The following is a 19,663-nucleotide window of genomic DNA, read 5'->3' on the forward strand; positions in this document are numbered from 1 at the left end:
GACCTAGGGTCACATTACAACTTCTATGGTCAAGACAATCAGTTTAAATATATATGTGTAGAGATCAACAGACAAACCACTGCATTTAACCTAAAATCCAATTTCAAAACTGCAGTAGGAAACATCATTCCCTTTTATGGCCCATGTTTGTGTGTTTAATGTTTCTGTTCAAGTAAAATGCTCTGGTTAGGACATCTGTTAAAAGCTTAGAAGATGAATCTCTCTTCTGCATTAAAGCTGAATTTTATTGAACTGGGCTCATTAGACCAACATTACAGCTGCCTTAAATAGACAACATCTGGTGCTGACATGAGAACTCATTAGCAGAGTTGCTCCCTCTGCCCTCAACAATTGTTTCCTCTATAGTCACTGAGAAACATACAGACAAATAACATGGCTAGCTGGAAATGAAACATTTTCTGATACAATAAGGAAGTACGTAAGAACTCAAAAAATATGTAACACCTATCTGTATCTCCCATAGAAGTCTCTGGTGTTTCAGAAGTAACTGTATTGAAAAAATGACATAGCTGTCCAAAAAGCAATTTTATCAAACAGAGTTAGCATAATTTTTAAGTGCTAACTTGCTTACATAGTCATAAAACAGTGCTTGGTAGAATGTACTTCTGATTTTAACTTAATTTTTTTAGTTGACCAACTGAATGCTACTTGGAAAAGTTGTATTTTCTGCAGGACCAATATACTCAAATTCAGGTCCATTTAAGTTCTCTCCTGTGGAATATGCACGCTCTAAGGTGTACTTTCTCCTGTTCAAAATCTTGGCTAACCTGTCTACGACAGAGCTCTGGGGAGTTACAAGAGACAGGATTTGCTACCATGAAGGACAAGAATTTCTTCCCTTGTGGTATATATTCTTCACCCAGAAAGCAATAATAAGATAAATTATTGGAAACACAGAAAACAGGCATTTTCCATCTCATCATCATTCTTATCAGCAGGTCTATCAAAATAGCATTTTAAATGTTTTTATTTCCTTAGTTACATTCGTATTGTCTGTGACTCATTTAATCCAAACAATTCCAACTTTAGAATAGAACATGCATTGAAACACGTCATTCCAAATGAATGGAGATACTATTTTTAACAGCTCAGAAATGATAAAGGAGTATACCATTCTTACTCTGAATTTTTATTTAAAAAATATGAAATGGAGTTTGGTATTTTGATGTAACCTTTGACTTTTATAAATAATAATTTTCTTTTAAATGAAAAACAAATCTTAGGACTAGTGTACAACTTCAAGCAGCTATATAAAAGAATAGATATTCTCAGTAATACTGAAGAGTATCTCAGAACAGATGAAAAACACATGAGATTCGCTGTTAACAGTAAGCTCCACAAAACTGCCTAAAACTCTTACCCCAAAAGTTTGCCAGTAATAATAATTTAAGAACCAAACAAACATAGCTAGCATTTTCTCCAGTTTTAACTAATATGTTCTCCACTATTCGCAGGACTAAATAAGAATTGAAGTGGGATGAGAGATATTGATTTAAACTAGTTAGTGGCTTTCCAATTTGATTATTAAATATTCCATTCAAAAAGCACTTTTAAGTTCAGTGAAACGATAACTTTTCCACTTCATTTTTCCAGATTACTAGTAATGAAATACTAGTTCTCAATGCCTTTTGCTGAGCTAGACTTTTTTTTATGATAGATGATATATCAGTTTTTTCATTCGGTTGAATTTTAAGAAGTGCCTGTATTATTTTTGCAACTCATGATACCAATGACTAGAAGTCAGTCAAACTCCTACAGTGGGATTCATCTCAGTTAATTTTAGCTGGCCAAAAGTAACACATTTAGGGTCTCTCTGTAGTCAGTATGAATCTCTAAAATCCCCATGCTCAGAACATACAAACACATACAGCCATGTTTATTTTTATATTAGACTTTGCTGGGTGATACTGATGTTTATGGATGGAAGTCAATATGAGGAGCACACTGTATTAATATGAATTCTACTATATTATATGAGGAACTGAGCAAACTATAGCATGTCCACAACCCAAGCTGTAGCTCCACTGTGCTCATGACAGGAGTGTAACAAAGCATCACTGAAGGAAAAAAAGAAATATGTTAAAGTGAAATACCAGAATACTGTTCAATTCCATTCCACTCTTAGGAAAAGCTGGTGGGACAAACGCAGGTCTTGGAAGCTGCCAGGCAAATATATTTATAGTTGCTTATTTATTTAAGAGAGAGAGCACTGAAATTTGGAAATTATGTGTGCAGGTAGTTGTTTGGTTATCATATGCTTTTAGTAAGCTGAAATATTTAAACATTTGAGACTAGTTCTGCCTATAAGCAGAATATACCTCTTCATTTTTCCTCCCAGCTTCCCTTTTTGTCATCAGACTTCCCAGTCAAAATTCTTTTCCAAACCAGGAATGTAATGAGAATATAATTATCTCAACAACTATCAAATCACACTGGATACTCTGCCATGTGCATCTCCTATAGTCAGGACAAATCCCACTATTCACCACATCATTGTGAAAGGAGAAGAAAGGCAATAAATATAATCTATGGGATCATTTCAGTAGAGAGTCATTCTCTGAAATGAATGATCTTGCATATATTTCCTATAAAAATATCTTCAGTAGCACCTGTAACTGTTTAAAACCATGTGTAGTTTTTCCCCAAACTTTTGTTTTGCTTATTTTGTAATACATATCTTTGAAGCTATTCATCAAAGTCCAGCTCTTGGGAAGCTCTTCGTCTTTTTTCCTGTATCGATGGCTTCATAAATGCTTTGATTCCCTTCTCTCCCATCTCTTTCACCAGAAACTATTAAAGTGGAATCTTTAAGAGTCTTACACAATACATTATCAGTGATATTCTGCAAGTGCTTTAACACTTCTAATTCTCTGGGCAGAGAATCTAGAATTCTCTAATTCTAATGCAAAATTTTGTAGGTGATTTTATTTTCCATACTTATAAACTTGTCATGGAGGAAGAAGGGCACCTGACCTACAGAGTAGAGGACATTACCTAATACAGGTTAATTTCACAGATTTTTTTTTCTTTTTTTTTTGTTTTAAGAAAAACAATTACCTGAGGAAATGTATGCAACAGAAAAATGAAATTACCTGTATGCTACTTACTAAAATACTATTTTCTCACATATAGCTCAGATTTCTTCTCAAAAGGCAGATTAAAAGAAAGCTAAGCAACCAACTTTATTCCTCAAAACCAAAGAGAAATTAATATTATTAGTAGTAAACCATAGTTCAGCTCTGCTAAGGTCTTAAAAATAATTTGCAGTTATGACATTCACAGTACACATGCTTTAAATTTTTCTCGTTCAAGTACACAATGATCAGAGTAAAATCAATGTACATACCATAACAATTTCATGGTCGTTTATATTTCTAAGACACTTAGAGCATCAAAATAAGCTAGCAGTCCAAGCTTTAAACAAAGAGTAAGAGAAATGGCAAACTAAAACTCCAAATGCTCATCAAACTACTATGGTTACTGCAGTTTGTTATAAAGTTCCCCCAAGAGTGAGTGGCATGAACTCTATGGAATGCAGCCTTGTTTAAGACACTGTACTAGCTGACTAGGGAGAAAAGTGGTGTACCTGCAAAATAACAATAAAAGATGGGGCAGGTAAACAGAAAGTCTGCATAATCTTGACATGACATAGAAGGTAAAAACCTTGTACAGTCCTTTCTTGAAATAAAGAGGAGAAACAGCATTTGAATGCAGATGAGTGGTTCATCATTAATAATAACAATAACAACTTCTCCTTTGGGAATTACTGATCCTGCCAATGTAGAATCAAAATTTGAAAGGAAAGCACAAAGCATGAATACTGAATTTGTTAAGCAGAGAAAAATATCTATCAGCATGACTTGACCTTTGCCACCTCCACTTTGTATTCTTAATTTCACCTGCCACAAAAGCTTGTTTTGACTTTTTTCGGTTATTTTCTAAAGAGCTAATGATCTCCCTGCTCCCACAAACTCCCTTGAGAACAGTCTGGTCAGACTGAGAACACATGAAGGCTTCGCACTCGGGACTATAGCTGGATAGCAGTTCACTGCAGCCAGGCTGAACAACAGCAAAACCTTCATAGAGCTCAGTGCAGTCACAGACAGGATGTATTTGGGGCTGAATTGGCAGCTACCTGGGACATAGTCTGAACCAGGGAGTACATACCCGACACTGTTAGCTCTCCCTCTGATGAGAGGGACCGGGAGGCTGACTGGTCTGCTCCTGAGAAACAGCTCCAACACAGCAGCAGTTCATTTCAAGACAAGGAAATACAAAGTTCAACCTCCCATTCTTCACCAAGGCAATTACAGCACTAAGAACTACCTTGGGAAATCACATTATTCATATTCAAATTATTCCCATGATTGCCCATTGCGCTCCCTTGTGTATACTACTGAATAGTTTGAAACTGTGTCTGACCTCTATTTTTTCTATGTGCCAGTACTCAAGAAATGACTGTGTTTGGGGGGAGCCAGAACGACAGCTACACCATCTTCAAAAGGACCAATTATCTACGGATATATCGACATGCTATGAAGTGAGAAAACAGGATCCTATTTCCTCATATTTTATGAGGTTGTATTTCTTTCATAAACAACATTGCAAACTAGTGAAAAATCCAAACACAACAGATTTTAAAGGTTTCATAACAAGAAATGCTAATCAAATGATTGGGAAAAACATTTGAGAAAAACTGAATTCATCTCTATATTTTACTAAGAAATCTACTGAACAGCATAAAGAAGCTACTAACCACTCATGAACATAAAAAAAAAAATCAACCAAAATATGAGGAAGCCAATCTCCTAGAACTATAGGAAAATTATTTGGGGGAAAAAAACAAGTTTGAGACAAACTGGACCAGAATATCTAAATACTCTTATCCACTAACAAAAGATACTGAAGTAATGGAACATAAAAAAAAATAATTATGGTGACTCAAAAATCTTGTTAGCACATTTAGGAGATCTAGCCCAGAGAATAAAAAAGGAATAAATACTACCACTAATCTACAAAATACTATTCAGTCTTTTAAAAAAATTCTCCTATATATAGAAAAAAATTAACTGCAAAGAAATTATGCAAACGAGGTGGAAATCTCTAAAATGTTCTAGTAAAACTCCAGCAGTTTGTTAAACTAAAGCTAGAATAAAGACGAGGGATATGGCCTTTTCCATAGTTTAAACAGAAGAAAAATAGTCGCTGAAGAAACTCAAACATAGCTAAATTTTTTGAGCTTCAGCTTCTATGTGATTCTCAAAACCTTCCTGAAAGAGGATTATTCCTAATGCAGTATCCCAAGCACGACTGTTCCTGTGTAAAGCATAGTTATAACAGGAAATTAGCACTCTGGATAAAACTCTGCGATAAATAAAATGTAATTGACATAATATTCTCACATAAAATATCACTACAGGTATGTGCTGTATGGAATAAAACAATCTCATCTCAGCAGCTGAACCACTTGAGCTGAAGCCCTTGAGATGCAAAGCAGCTGTATCAAATAAGATTAACTGACCAGACTCAGTTTTCTAGGCCATGTGGTCCCAGGGAGTGCTCATGGGCTAGCCATTTCCCAGGAGTAAATGAAGGCAGAGTGACTGCAGTGAAATGGTATGGAGGCTACATAAAATGTTGCCTTCTGGTCTCCATGCATTTAGGACACTCATCCCCACCTGTCCAAGGCTGCCTCCCCAAGACACCTACTTATGTGGCTGGGCAGCAGACGGGCTGCGCATATTGCAGCACAGGAGGGGGAATGAACAGCAGCAGCCAGGAACTGCCCAAGCAAAGCGTCTGGGTTGTGAAGTTACAATCCAGGCAATGAACACTGCTTGTCTTATAAAGCTAACCAACAGATTAGTTCACAAGGTTTTGCTACAGGAAAATTAGGTGAGGCAAAAAAGCACTTACACAAAATCAGATATAGAAAAAAACATTAAGAAGCTAGAATTTACAGTATTTTCCTGTTGGTAGAATGGTAAATGATTTCAAGAGATCAAATAGTGTGGCATTAACAATTTTTAAATGTATCCATTGTATGGCCTAACTTCAGAGTCATGAACAAACTTTTTACTCCTTTTCACTCATTTTCTACAGTTCAGCTTGTGTGTGTGTGCATGTGTAAAATAACTACAGTAGCACAATAAAAATGCAGCATAGCTGAAAAAAAAATCTTTTAAAATGGAATCATTCCAAACCTCTCCATGAAAGAATTTGGTAGGAATACTATAAAGATCCGCTAGAAGGAGCTAGAACTATGTCCAATTTCAAAGCAGTACAGTCATTTACAGATATCACTGGTTTAAGGGAAAAATAATTTCTTTACTTTTGAGACAGTTTTAATTTATGTTTTTATCTGACACTTTATTTTTAATTTCATAATCAAATACAGAAAGTATACAATAGTCACTAGTATGATTAAACATATATGGTATCTTTAATCAGAAATAAAGTCAACTTTCAGTTTTGGTGTAGTGTTTCCTCCCTTTTGAAAAATGCATTTTATTACAAATACAGTAAATAATGTTATAACTAGCAGTCATATAATCCATGCAACAAAGGAACAGATCAGCACATAATGAAAAACTAGATAGCCTAAAGGAAGTAGCCACTACTTTTAACAAGCTTCACAAAGTTCAGTCTCAATTCTACACAAGTCTACAGCAGATTCATTGCTGCAATTAAACTCTTCCTCTCTTCTGTACTGACAGAGATAGAGACAGCTCTGTTTTATAATCCAACTAAACAATGACTGCTTTGTGTTGCCAAGATATATCTTTAAATCTAGCCATATATATTCTATCAAGGGAAGATGTGATGCTAGAACTATACTGAGTGTAACTTGCTTCTGAATAATTTATCTTCCCTTGTTTTCATATTATTTAATATACTATAATGATATACTGATAATTTCTGAAAGACTAATTCAGTTGCAAAAAATGACCATTAAAATTGTACTATTTGTTTAGTATGATAAAAAATAAATAAAAAGCAGGAAAGAAAAATATATACACCTATTCTTTGCATGTTAGTCAGGTAAATTGACTTCTTGCCATGAATACTTACTGGTCTGTAGCTGCTTTTCTCTGGCATGCATTTCATCAAGTATTTGTTTGAAATGGTTGATAAAAGCAGCAAGGTCAGCATCCAGAAACATTGGCCCTTGTTCTCTTTCTTTCAGTGCTTGACTTTGAGCCTTTAGCTGTTCGATTTGAGGCTGAAGGGTTGATAAGCGGATGATTTCATCCTGCATGTTCAAATAAAAAAATTCAAGATAAAGCCATCCTACAAATGATCTTTTGGCCATGAAATCACTAGTGTTTCATTGCACATAAAAGTTGTTTTGCTTCCAACTACAGCAGTAAAACTAAAAGCAAATCCCACCAGCATTTTTAATCTTTTCTCACAGATCAATATTTCTACTCCCAGTATGATGCTATTATAATTTTTAAAGTAACTTTCATATGCCATTATCATTTTAGTACTGCAGTGCTTAAAGAAAGTAGGATAGATGATTGTATATTCAAATTCCATGCCTGAGGAGCATTCCTTCCATGTGGAGCTGGAAAGATTAAAAACTCCACATTTCCCATAATCCTGGACCCATCTCTGTTACATAACATACAGGTTAATAGCATGAAGTGGAAAAGAAGTGGAGATGCACAGTGATTTTTCGCAGCCTCAGAGAAATACGTTGCAGGTTGAGGTTGTGCTATTACCCCTTCTGGATACCCTGTACTCACTGAGACACTTGCAACTACTAAGTAAAAAGAAATGAGGAAAGATAGTATCGTTGGGTAAGCCAAATGCAGAGTTTGTAGTAGAGCTGCTCTAACAGAAACTTCTACAAGAAAATGGAGAACTCCTGCAAGAACAAAGCCAGCCTGGAAATTCAAGAAAACAGAAATAATAGAATGAGTAGATCTAAATTTGGCTTTCAAACATTGTTTTCAGTTTGAGAGCTTCTGGAACCCAGGGATTTTGTGAAGTCAAACTACTACAAGTATGTCATGCAGTTTATAGTTCATTACTACATCTCACATTACAGATCGGATTCATGTCAAACAATATTAGCTTGTAGGCAGGTTATGCATACGAAGCTCTCAACATTTATGTCCCTCCTCAGAGGCTGAGCACATTTCTAAAACCAGTATTGTATTTATGCTCCCTTCAAAATCTCCACGTGCTAGTTCAAAAGCAAGATACAAGGAAAAGAGTGACAGTCACGACACAATTCTCACAGAGTTGTCTACAACAAGGAAGACAAACAAATTTCTACAGTTGCGCAGCACGCAACTGAAAACTTTTAGGGAGAACGAGTGAATCGGTAAGACTGGTTTTGTATAACTTTCGTGATTCTGTCGTATGATGATAGGAGAATATTCCTCTATTTGACTACACAATCCACCCTGTATTAAAATGCAGAATATGTAACATGTTAAGTGGTCTACATGGTAGGATTTTGGACTTGATCATGAAGACAATTTTCAGGTCTGGATCATTACAACAGAGGTGATAAGCAACAGCTTCTTAATGAAGAGCCAAAGAAATAGAGCATTGCAGAAGAAAATAATTGTTTAGGTGCCTAGTTCTCTAGCTTTAGGCATCTAAATATCTTTAAGTAACTAAATATTTGGGGCTGAGTTTTAAATATCCACATATTATGTTCTATTGCCTCTTTACTTTGACCATTGTTTCCTTTCCTGGAATATATATTGTCAATACTTATCTTGGAAAGATAAGAAGTTCATTTTCCACTTTTATACTGAAATAGCGTTTGCCATGATCTAGCCAACTGTTGGAACCCATATGAAGCACAATATAACAAAAAACTTAAAAAATTCTCTAACCTTGCACTTTTCCAATTGTGTTTTTACTGTCGCAGAATCTGTTGCTGGTGGGGGTTGTGCTTTCAGCCAGTTTTCTGCAGTAATTGCAGTCTGCTCCAGTTGCCGCAGCTGGGAGTAGAAGTCAATGATGTTATTTTGATACTCCAGCCATACCAGTCTTTCACTCAGCAACTGACAGAACTCAATCCAGCGACTCTTCAGCTGCTCTGAGGCTTGTCTGATATTATCAGCACTAAGGCCCTCTAAAAGAAAAGAAGTTTGACACTTAAAGACAACTAAATCACAAAGAAAAAAATAATTTCACAATTCAATTTCTGTATCTGAGAGCTCATAAATCCAGATAATGATTTATCATCAAATAACAGCCCTGAACATACAGATGTTGCATATCAGTGGAGAAAGCATTTCAAAAGTGTTTTAAGTTGCTGTCAGGGAACTTTTGTTGCTATGGGAATGAATTATAAAGTGCATTAAGGTAACAGAATGGGAATAAAGCAGAAAGTGGAGATACAATACATAAAGATAATTAAAACTGCTGTAAGAAATAAGAAAATGCCTGACAGTTGGATACTGAACACACTTTGGATTATGAGTAGATTTTAATGCTTAGGAGTGTTGGGGTTTTAAGTGTCCAAATGATCTAGATAAAAAAAGACTAATTTCAAATGAATGGAAACTAGGTTCCTCAGTTATTTGGTGTTTTTGATAATCCGACTCTTAAGTTTAGGGTTACATGCTATTTTAGAAAATAATCATAAGCCCTGAAGAATGACCATACTGCTCAGATCAGATTTCCACCTAGGCCAGTCCACTGTCTCTGACAGTGGCCATCAGGAGACATTCAACCAAGCCTGGGAGTTAAGAAACCATGTGACAATTTGGCTATTTTCAGCCAGGGGTTGGTTTGTCTGATGTAGGTTGCCTATTTCCATTTATTGTTCATTATTAAATTAAGGTTCATAAAGGAAAAGTGACCTTGGTTATTACAGACAAAAAAATTATTTAGAATTAATTAGAGGCAAAAGAGTTCTACATACAGTGGAAAGAGAAGAAGGCAATACATACCAAGGATGAACCAAGAGGGCTTACAGTAATATCAGTTATAATTTCTCAGAATTTTGGCACTCAGGTCAAGTTCAAAATAATATTAACATAAGCATCTAATTTATTTTTCAGGGAAAGTTTAAATATAACCCCTAACCTCTTTTTACTCGAATGACTTGTAATGATACATATAGTAATAGGACTGATACTGATTTCAAAATTAATAAAGTTCTCAAACAATAGAGTAGTACTGTACGTTTAAACACATTTTTAATAATGTCATCATTGAGTCATATGCACTATTTAACCAGTAAAACAAAAGCTATGTTCTCATCAAAATAATCAAATTCAGGGTTTCTTTTTTTTGGTATTTCTTAAAACCAAGTTTAGATGCAAATAAAAAAAAAGACTTCAGTCTTATATATGTGATTTTTGGCATGCCTGTGATATGGTTTATATTATGCTTGCATTCCGTACTCTCAATCTGCTGCAAAATTTCTTTATCAGGCATACAAAATAGGGAAGTTCATCTGCAATTGTTGAGAGAAGAACTTGGAAAATGGCATTCTAGCTATAGCTAAATGCCTTAAACAAAATATTAAAGTGATCTGAGATTACACTAAAACTTCTAGGGAATGACTCTAATGCATGTTATATGGTAAATCATGCTAAACAATAGGCTGGGATCATAGCTCCACAGTCCTCTGGCAAATGCTATTGTGGATTCAGCTCAGGGCTGCTCCGTTCAGCGTGCCTTGGAAACTGCCCACTTGGAAGCAAGTTGTGCAGTGCCTGATAGCAGTTCTCTGGACACGTTCTGCTTCTGGGATATTGCCGTAGCCATGCAAATTGTACATGATTCCACCAAGTACAAGCAAAAATGTAGAAAGATAGGAGGCCCAGCCTGACTGAGATATAATGCCAATTGCTGTGGTTGCAGAAGCTACATATTCACACTATACGCTGTAAACTGGATGGCACAGTTTAGTGGCTGAGCAAGGGTATAAAAAGAAGCTTATAAAGCATAAGGCGGTAAACAGTATTTTGGCACATCTTAAACAGTAAAATACATCAGTGGTCTGGTCTTTTTTTCTTCCTTTTTTTTTAAAACAGCAGATGTGGCATGCATAAAAATTTCATTTTCTTAATGTTTAATGTCTATTTAAAATATAACAATATGTAAAGAGGCAGCATAAAGCTGAATGGCATAGCATGTCTGAATAAAAACAAAAAGATGACCACCCAAATAGATACCGAATATCACCAATAGCAAGAATAAACACATGTATAGGAGACAAGCTTTTAATTATGCTATATTTCAGCAATTGCTTCTTTCCAGTTGTGACTCTGGATATGAAAATGCTGTATACTCATAACAGAGAGCAGACATCCTTGATACTGTGTTCATGATTACCACTGAGCTCTGGCAGATACTACCTAAGAGTTTGGTAGAGAAGAGATTAAAAGACCATTTTTATTTATCCCTCCCTTCTTCCCTTTTCAGCTGTCACAGTCTCCAAAGTACTCTTAGACAAGATTATGATTACCAGGGGAAGGATACAGTCATGGATTCTCCTTACGTAGTAATACTTTTCCCTGTAACACTTTTTTCAAGGTTTCAGAGAAGACTATGTTTCAGATCAAAATCTAGATTCTTCAGATCCTCTTTTCTTCTTTATATTCCTCTTTCCCTCTCAATGTAACATTTAAACATGTGAAAATATCTTTAATTTGTATCCAAAGTTTGAGGCTAAATGTGATTCCAGAAGCGCAGAGACCAACAAAGAAATGCTTTTGCTGCTCACATAACCGAAGTAACAGGAAGCACAAGACTGGAATGGTGCAGAGCTGTGTCTAGTAAGATAATGCAGAAGTGCACCTCCACTAGGCGACACAATACCCTGGCAAAATGAAGACTTATCTGAAAATCTCCATGGGATGCACCTTTAAACCTCTCTTAATTCATAGACAGCTCAGGTGACTCTAAATTTGTCTATGTGATGTTTGTATGTCATTTTCAGAAGAATGCAAGATAATGAATTATCTGTACTTTATAAATTTTTCTATAAAAGTCTAAGTCAAATGATCAGAGAGATAACAAAAAGACATTTCTTGCCCCAGCCCAAAATATATATATGCCATGTATACTAACTAAATTCTTATTTCTCTAGCTTTCATTTAAATAATGTTTCTACACAATGCCATTCAAATTGGTGTATCAATTGAGCCATCCAGAATCGGAACTTGTCCAGATCTTCACATCTGGCTTATTTTGAAGAGTTAGTCCTCTCTCTTAGTTAAAATGACAAATTAATAGCTATTTGGATAGTTGATGCAATGAGGGTATAATTGGTAAAAATCAAGAATTTGAAACTTATTTTCATGGCAAGTATTGATTCCTTTATTATCTTTAGCACCTTTATCAACCAACATTTTTCATTCATGACATTAACATGAATCCTCTTACTCTGTTTCACTCATGGCAGCAAGATATACCGAGAGTTGACAACTGGGTGAAGGAACACTATAAAACCTATTCTCTGGTAAAACATTATTATTTTAGGAACAATGGCTCACAATCTTTTCATGTTTAATATTCTAAAAGCTCCTGATATAATCAGTGAATAAATATATTGTACTCAGAGGAAACAGATCATTACCTGAAGTGCATCCATTAATTTTATTACCTTGTGTACTGCACATAACAAATTGTGTTTGAATATTTTTAATTGTGCAGCACCTTACATGCAAGTACTTTGGAATTGCCATTTAATATGAAGTATAACTTATTAAGTGCATTTATCATTTGCTATGGATCTATGATAGAATAAAGTAATATTATCTGTGTTTTTATAGCTTTTGACTCATAACCATATGTGAAATGGTAACTCACAATGAAATAAGTTAATAAATTTCCTCCTTAGAACAGTGACACTTATTATTGTTTTATATAATACAAATTCATTTGTATTCACTTTAATGCTGCCTATCAAAGGTCTCTGAATACCCATTTTGATGCCCTATTTTATTCCAAACTACTATAATAGTCAAGTGTCCACTCAACCCCCTAAACTGCTTCACTGCTTCATAAGCAGATTTGTTATTCTATTTTAGTTAAGAACAATGGAAAAGAGGAGATGTAAACTTTCATTAATTGTGATAATCAGACTTTGTATGCTTCTTTAAAAGCATGAGGAGAAGCAGAGCAAGGCCCATGGCAAAGATGGGTGTTTGGGTAAAAAGTCTTCCACCAAAAGAAATGGTGACTTCCCCTGTGATGGGAAACAACATTCCTACAGCACTATCCCAACAGACACATGCTTATGAACATAAGAATAGCTGTAGTGTCTAAGACCACAGTTCTTTCTAGAGCAGAATCCTTTTGCTGACTATAGCTGAAAGCATTTATGTAAGACAAGAATACAGTCCTATACAAATACCTGTCCGCAGAATATTTTCCTCTGTGCTAAAGAACAAAAAAAGAAACCCTATATAAATTACCCCTTTTTCTCCACAATTTGAATCCTATTTTTCACTTATTCCCCCTCCCATAGCAGTAAAAATAAAAGAAAATAAATACAAATGATCTAGTAATGAAATTCACCATCACTCCGAACATCTCTCTTATAATGCACCAGATCTCTTCACCATTTGTACTTTTCATCTGTTACACTCAAAATCTTGTTTATGGGCAAAGAGGAAGCACATCCTATCCGTAAGGCCAAGGATTTATTGAAAGTATAATTGAAATCTTAAGAGTCTAATCATTACTAGTTCAGATCTAATTGCTGTAAAAAAGAAAGAATGATAATGCAGTCAAAATTGTTATCACTTGACCTTGGACATCACAATTGATCTACACCTCAAGTCTGTTTGCCCACTGCAACCTTTTAACTACAGATTATACTGTACATGCATGACAATCATCAATTATTTCACTGAATGGTTTCCCTAAAGCAAATACCACACAGAAAAATGATGGCATCACATCATTTGCTGTTTGTAAATTCTGATTGCGAAAAGTTAAAAAGGTTTTCATTCAAGATAACTTTACACATCTTCCCTCCTCTACATGTTACACCATGTGTCTCTCACAGATAGAAGAATGCACTTTAATTCCAGTTCCTTCCCACTCTATGAAAAAGAGTTCCAGCATTAGAAGAGGAAGGTATGTAGGCATAGTCAGTCTGCTCTGTTGAACTCTATTTTAGAGATTCAGTAAGCAAACTTTCCTGTGCTATACTCTTTCCTTTTGTTCTTAGTGAGATCAGAAAATCAACAAATATCAAAACAAAAAAACCCAAAGAGACTAAGACTGTATGTCCCAAACAAATTTCAACAAGCCATATGGAGACTAAAGAAACTTATCTGAATTACTGTGGAAAATATAAAGCTGATGTTCATTATAGTTTGAGATGTAGGTTTAACGTTGAGCTACTTTTTAACATTTCTTTTAGTTCAATAACAATTTAGATATAATCTCATTGTTTGCAATTCCATAAGATCATAATGAACTGGAAGAAAAGATAAACAGAAAATTCCTTGTACTTAAAAGTTTAAAGGCTGAACATTGCAGTTAACTTCCTCTACTCTCAAAGTGTAATTGGATAAACATCTAGCAAGATATGGCATTGGCAACATTTTTGTTAAAATAATTTTACAGTTCTCCTCAGCTAATGTTAATTATTTAATTCTACTTGCTACCACTTTCACCTCGTGATGAAAGCTTTTAACCATTTCATACACTATTCTTGAAATGGCCTTTGCAGCTGTGGAGGACCTGAAAGTCCCATAAACATTTTAGGCTTAAAGGCTGGAGGAGCTGTTTCCCTTTCCAAAGGAATTGTTTCTTCCCTAAAACCATCACAAAAAAGGAAACTTAATTTTTATAGGCACCTAACCTGTCCCTAACCTGTCATTCCTGCTAGAATATTCTTGCGACCAAAGTTGCCAAGATACATTGCATGATATCTAGAGTTCACAGCAGTTCACAGGAAACAGATTAGCTATGCTGATTTAGCTAGCCTACCCTGTGTCCATATCACAACTGAAAAGACATGTGCTTTCTAAAAAGAGGCATAATTAGGGAAATACCAGAAAAATTTATACACACATCTTCTAGCCACAATCAAGACCACAACAGCTGTAAGCACGGATCCCTGGATTGAAGGAGAATAAAAAGAGAACCCTGAGCTAAAACCACATCAGAATATTTAAGATGGAAACGTTAATCTACTTGATACTGGACATGGTAGGTAGTGAGGTACCAGAAAAGTAATATATTGTGCTAGTGTATTCTGCAACTAAAACAGAAATTGGTCATCTGAAAGTACAAATTAAAACTAATGAAACTGGAGTTGGAATTCTTAAGGTGCAGGTCTGCATGTGGCCAAAGGAAGAGTGGGACACTGTTAAATGTGCCCTACACAGATCTGACCCAAAATAACAACCTTCATATGTCAGCACACAACTGTGAAATACTGCCTTAAATACTCCTGCACAACCAATTCTCCCAGGCAGAACGCATGTCAAAAAAGTTACAGATATTTTGTGTATGATCAGTCATGGAAAATGCTGTCTAAATGATTTCAAAGAAAGTGCAAATTTTACCAAACTCCTTTCAGACTATTCACCCAGTCTGGTAAGAGAACCCTTGCAAATAGTTATTAAAGGAGTGTGACGGTAGCTAAATACCCACTGAATGCCAGGGTGGCCACCTTTAAAATGTTACACCTTTATACATAAGCAAGATACTCTATGGATTCCATCCAATTTGTTTAGCTTGGTTAGTTAGTATCTGAAAGCCTAAGCACTTCATTCTTAGCACTTAAATTCTGCATTCTTTATTATAACAACTTAAAAATATATATTCTGAAGATCAGTGCATTCAACACCCATATTTCTTGGTATGCATCTCAGTATGACAGATGTTGGCCTATGTTTAATATTTTATTGCAAAGATCGACATTCTTTAATATAAAGAACAATGACACGGCATACAATTTTACTTCCATCTATCTCTGAGTTTTCTTTTTCCTTTAAAAGTATCCAGAAGTTCAAGAAATTGACATGATAAAATATTAAAATTTTGGAAAAATCAATGATAAAAATGGAAACTTACAACTAATTTTCTTTTTTAAAGCTTGTATAAGATTTGACATTTATTATATCTGAAAAGCCAAATTCCAAAAACCTCTTCCAAAACCCAGTAAAATTTTATATTTTTCTATAATACAAAATATTACAGCAATATGTATATTACAAAATATACATTGTATATATAATAAAGGTCAGAAAACACTTTTTAAAAACTGTTCAGAGTAATGCCTTCAAAGCATTCTCTGAAATAACTCAGAAAAGCTAATGTACCTTCAAAAGCTTAGCATAGTCAGAAAATAAGATTACAACTTAAGTCTCTATGCAGAACAGATTGCTAATATACAGTTCATTACTGTGAACACATTTTACACACATTTCTTTTCAAGGTACTAAAGTTATAAGATTTTTTCTCTTTTTTAATTAACTGCTTTAACATTCAGAAATAATAAAGAAATATAAGGCAATGTTACTATACTGTTCCATTTAGACAGTATTTGCTAATATAATTCTTGTGATAAATATGAACTTGTGTGTTTATCAAATCCCAAGAAGATTATCTAAATCAACTCCCATGTAATTACCATTCACCATCTGTTCCACCAGGGCCTCAGCTGATCTGCTGGCATCTTGCAGTTTTCTGTACTTCTCAGGCTTTTCTCGCTGGATGGCCTGCAGCATGATAGGAAAGGTGAGTATTTCAATAGAGGGATTTTGAAGAAGAAAGTAATTAATCTCAGGGATGTCTTCTGATTTCTTGAGATCATTTAACCTGTCACATTGCCCTGCTAGCCTCCCCATTTGACAATCAAAGCACCAAGTATCACACAACACTGGACACAACATTAGGAAAAAAATCAGCCATAAAAGTCAAATACATAAATCGAGACTAAGAACACAATAGATTTGACAAATGATACATGTTGGTACTTTACAGACAAATAAAACATACAAATTAAGAGCTATTCAAAGCCCAATATTTCAAAATAAAAATATATGTTCAACAGAAATTCGTTGTGGGGGAATAGATTTGCTCATTTCTCATGCAACACACCCTCCATTCCTATTGATATCAGCAAGAATTGAGCATGCTAAGCAAATCACAGGGTTTCATGGCACACTGCAGTATGAACCCATATATCATTGGGCTGCTTATTTTACTCTTTTATTGGTAAAAAAAAAAAACCCTGTAAAATATATATTAAAGTATAAAATATCTAACATATGTAATAACATATAAAGTAGGCATCTATATATAGGGCACCAAATAGGAGTGACAGCTCCAGAATTAACCCAGGCTTCGAGTTACAAATTGCCCCTAACGCTCTCATTCACCTTTCCATATTGAATAATCTCCCACCCCCATTCAGGCATGCTGTCAACCCAGGCTAGCTGGTAAAGCTACAGGATGTGGTAGGAGTCTAAGTTTCTAATTTCATTTGGGTTAGTAACAATACACATGGAAAGTAAAATCATTTTAGACCCGACAGCCCTTCTATGTTGTCTTGTAATTCACACTCTCAAGTCACACCACTGATTTTAGCCTAATTTAGTTCTTTAGGTGTAATTTAGAAGCTCTGCGTCAGTAGCCCAAAATTCCTTGTTTAGTTCAGGAGAAGCAGCATACGGCCATACTCAATTTGATACCAAAAATAAAACAGACCATATACCTCCCAGAAATCCTGCCCAACATGTACTCCCACAACTCAAGAGTACCTCAGTTGATCTCAGCACATACACACATATAAAAAGATATGCCACCACAAATCCTATATGACGTGTATGGGAGGATAACACAAAGCCTGGATAGAGCTTCTTAGTCTGGCTGACCACCCTAAGTTTGCTGATCACCTTTTTATTTCTACAGCAAAGGCATACACTGTGTGACTTGAGTCTTAAGGTGAAAAGGTTCCTTTCAACTGGAAAAGAAGTCAAACAGATAAGCTCATTCACGTAGGTGTCTAAGAATGCATTTAGTAGAACAACCTTAAATTTGAAAATGCTACTTTTAAAATAGATTAGTATACTTGGGAGGAAGAAAATATAAATACCTTTAAAAAAATCACTTAGAATTACTTTTTAAATGTAATGTCTTCAGTTTAATAAATTTCTGTGCTTTGCAGTTAGGATGACATACCGTTTATACAATAAAAAAGTCCGAAATATCAGTTATGCCAAAAGGTTTGAAATTATGAATCTTTGCTTATTCAAAATTGGACTCACTTCTAGACACTGAACATGCAAAATTATAATAATTTCCAGTGAAAATAATTCCAGTGTTTTAATGGGGAAAAAATTTGAGAACTTTCCTTACTTTGCCTAAGAATGAAAATTTTGAAACATCCATAGGAGAATAAAACTGGGGAAGGAGGAATAAATTTGTACAAAAGGCACATATACAAGAAGAACACGAACAATGCCCCTGGTTTTCATGGGTGGCGAGGAGAAGCTTGGAAGTTTAAAGAGGCATTTCCAGTTAACTTTGCACATGTCCACAGCCTGCTTATAGCTGCCATCCATTCATGCATATAGAAAAGGTTAAATGCCAGTCCTTCTAACAATAAGTCAAAGCTTCCCTTGAACACTTGATGATATAAATTTGTATAAATAACACATATAAACAAAGGGTATATAGAGAAGAATTAAGGATGGGAATATTTTGCATTTTACAAGCATACCATTTATTATCTTCCTAAATTCTCATGGAAACTTTGCAAAGTTTAATCCAAATGAGTTAAAAATGACTGTATCATTCATTTGTAGCTGTTGTAGGTCAAAATCTTCTAACATTCCACTGCACAATTTAAGTATTTTTCCAAATTTCAAAAAGATCTTTTCTATTAATTCTCTGCAGAGTTTCAAAATTAGTTATGGAATCTTAATTAATCCTTCTCTGTCTATAATGCCAGGTGTAATTAGCATGAGTCTAACTATAGAAAACTCAAAGGAATCATAAAAACACTGAAATATACTGAAAATAATCTTACTCCGTCTGTAACACCAGATGTGTAATTATCATGAGTGTGACAGTAGTGAACACAAAGGAATCATAAAAAAACATGAAATATACAAAAATAACTTTTTGAAATATAAAAATGATATGACATTGATGCCTGTGGCACTGAACCCTTCAGTGTACAGTAATGTACCATGTGTCCACAAAAATGTGGAGAAATTTCTGTACCTCCAGTAAAAGATTAATGTTTCCAAGTCCTGACAGAAGTAAGAGCACTATATGTGAAGCACTTAAAATAAATATAAAATATTTGGCACATTTAGTAAATATACCAAACTTTCTGTCCATTATTTTTCTCAATTCATTTTTGTGTAATTAGGATATATTATAAAAATGAAGGACTAACAGTCAGGCAATGATTACAGAAAGACATATGATTACACATACAAAACATACTGCTAGCCAAAGGAGAAAAGACTGTCCTCTTGGTCCTCATACAAAGAGAAATTTGGGGACAAATTGCCTGATTTGGGGAGAAAAGAGAAAATTCACCCTTCTTACTTCCACTTTTTCACTGTACTCACTTCAATGGTTTGCTGAACCCACAAACGTCTTAGATTTCTAAGCTCCTCAGAGCAAGGACTTCCATAAGGAAATGTAAAGTGCCTGGAAATGAATGGAGTAGGAGTCC

The 19,663-nt window shown here is 34.9% G+C and overlaps 1 protein-coding gene across 1 annotated transcript in view; it reads right to left on the bottom strand.

The window, feature by feature from the left end:
- The window catches only part of DMD (dystrophin), a 1,189,181-nt gene that overhangs the window by 775,627 nt on the left and 393,891 nt on the right, over positions 1-19,663 (bottom strand). Inside the window, exons 19-21 of the mRNA XM_067297573.1 lie at positions 16,601-16,688; positions 8,877-9,118; positions 7,093-7,273 (exon numbers count right to left, since the gene is read on the bottom strand). Coding sequence (XP_067153674.1) covers positions 7,093-7,273; positions 8,877-9,118; positions 16,601-16,688 — 511 coding nt within the window. The remainder of the gene's footprint in view (positions 1-7,092; positions 7,274-8,876; positions 9,119-16,600; positions 16,689-19,663) is intronic.

The sequence above is a fragment of the Apteryx mantelli genome, chromosome 1 (genome assembly GCF_036417845.1).
Source record: "Apteryx mantelli isolate bAptMan1 chromosome 1, bAptMan1.hap1, whole genome shotgun sequence".
Taxonomy (NCBI): Eukaryota; Metazoa; Chordata; class Aves; order Apterygiformes; family Apterygidae; genus Apteryx; species Apteryx mantelli.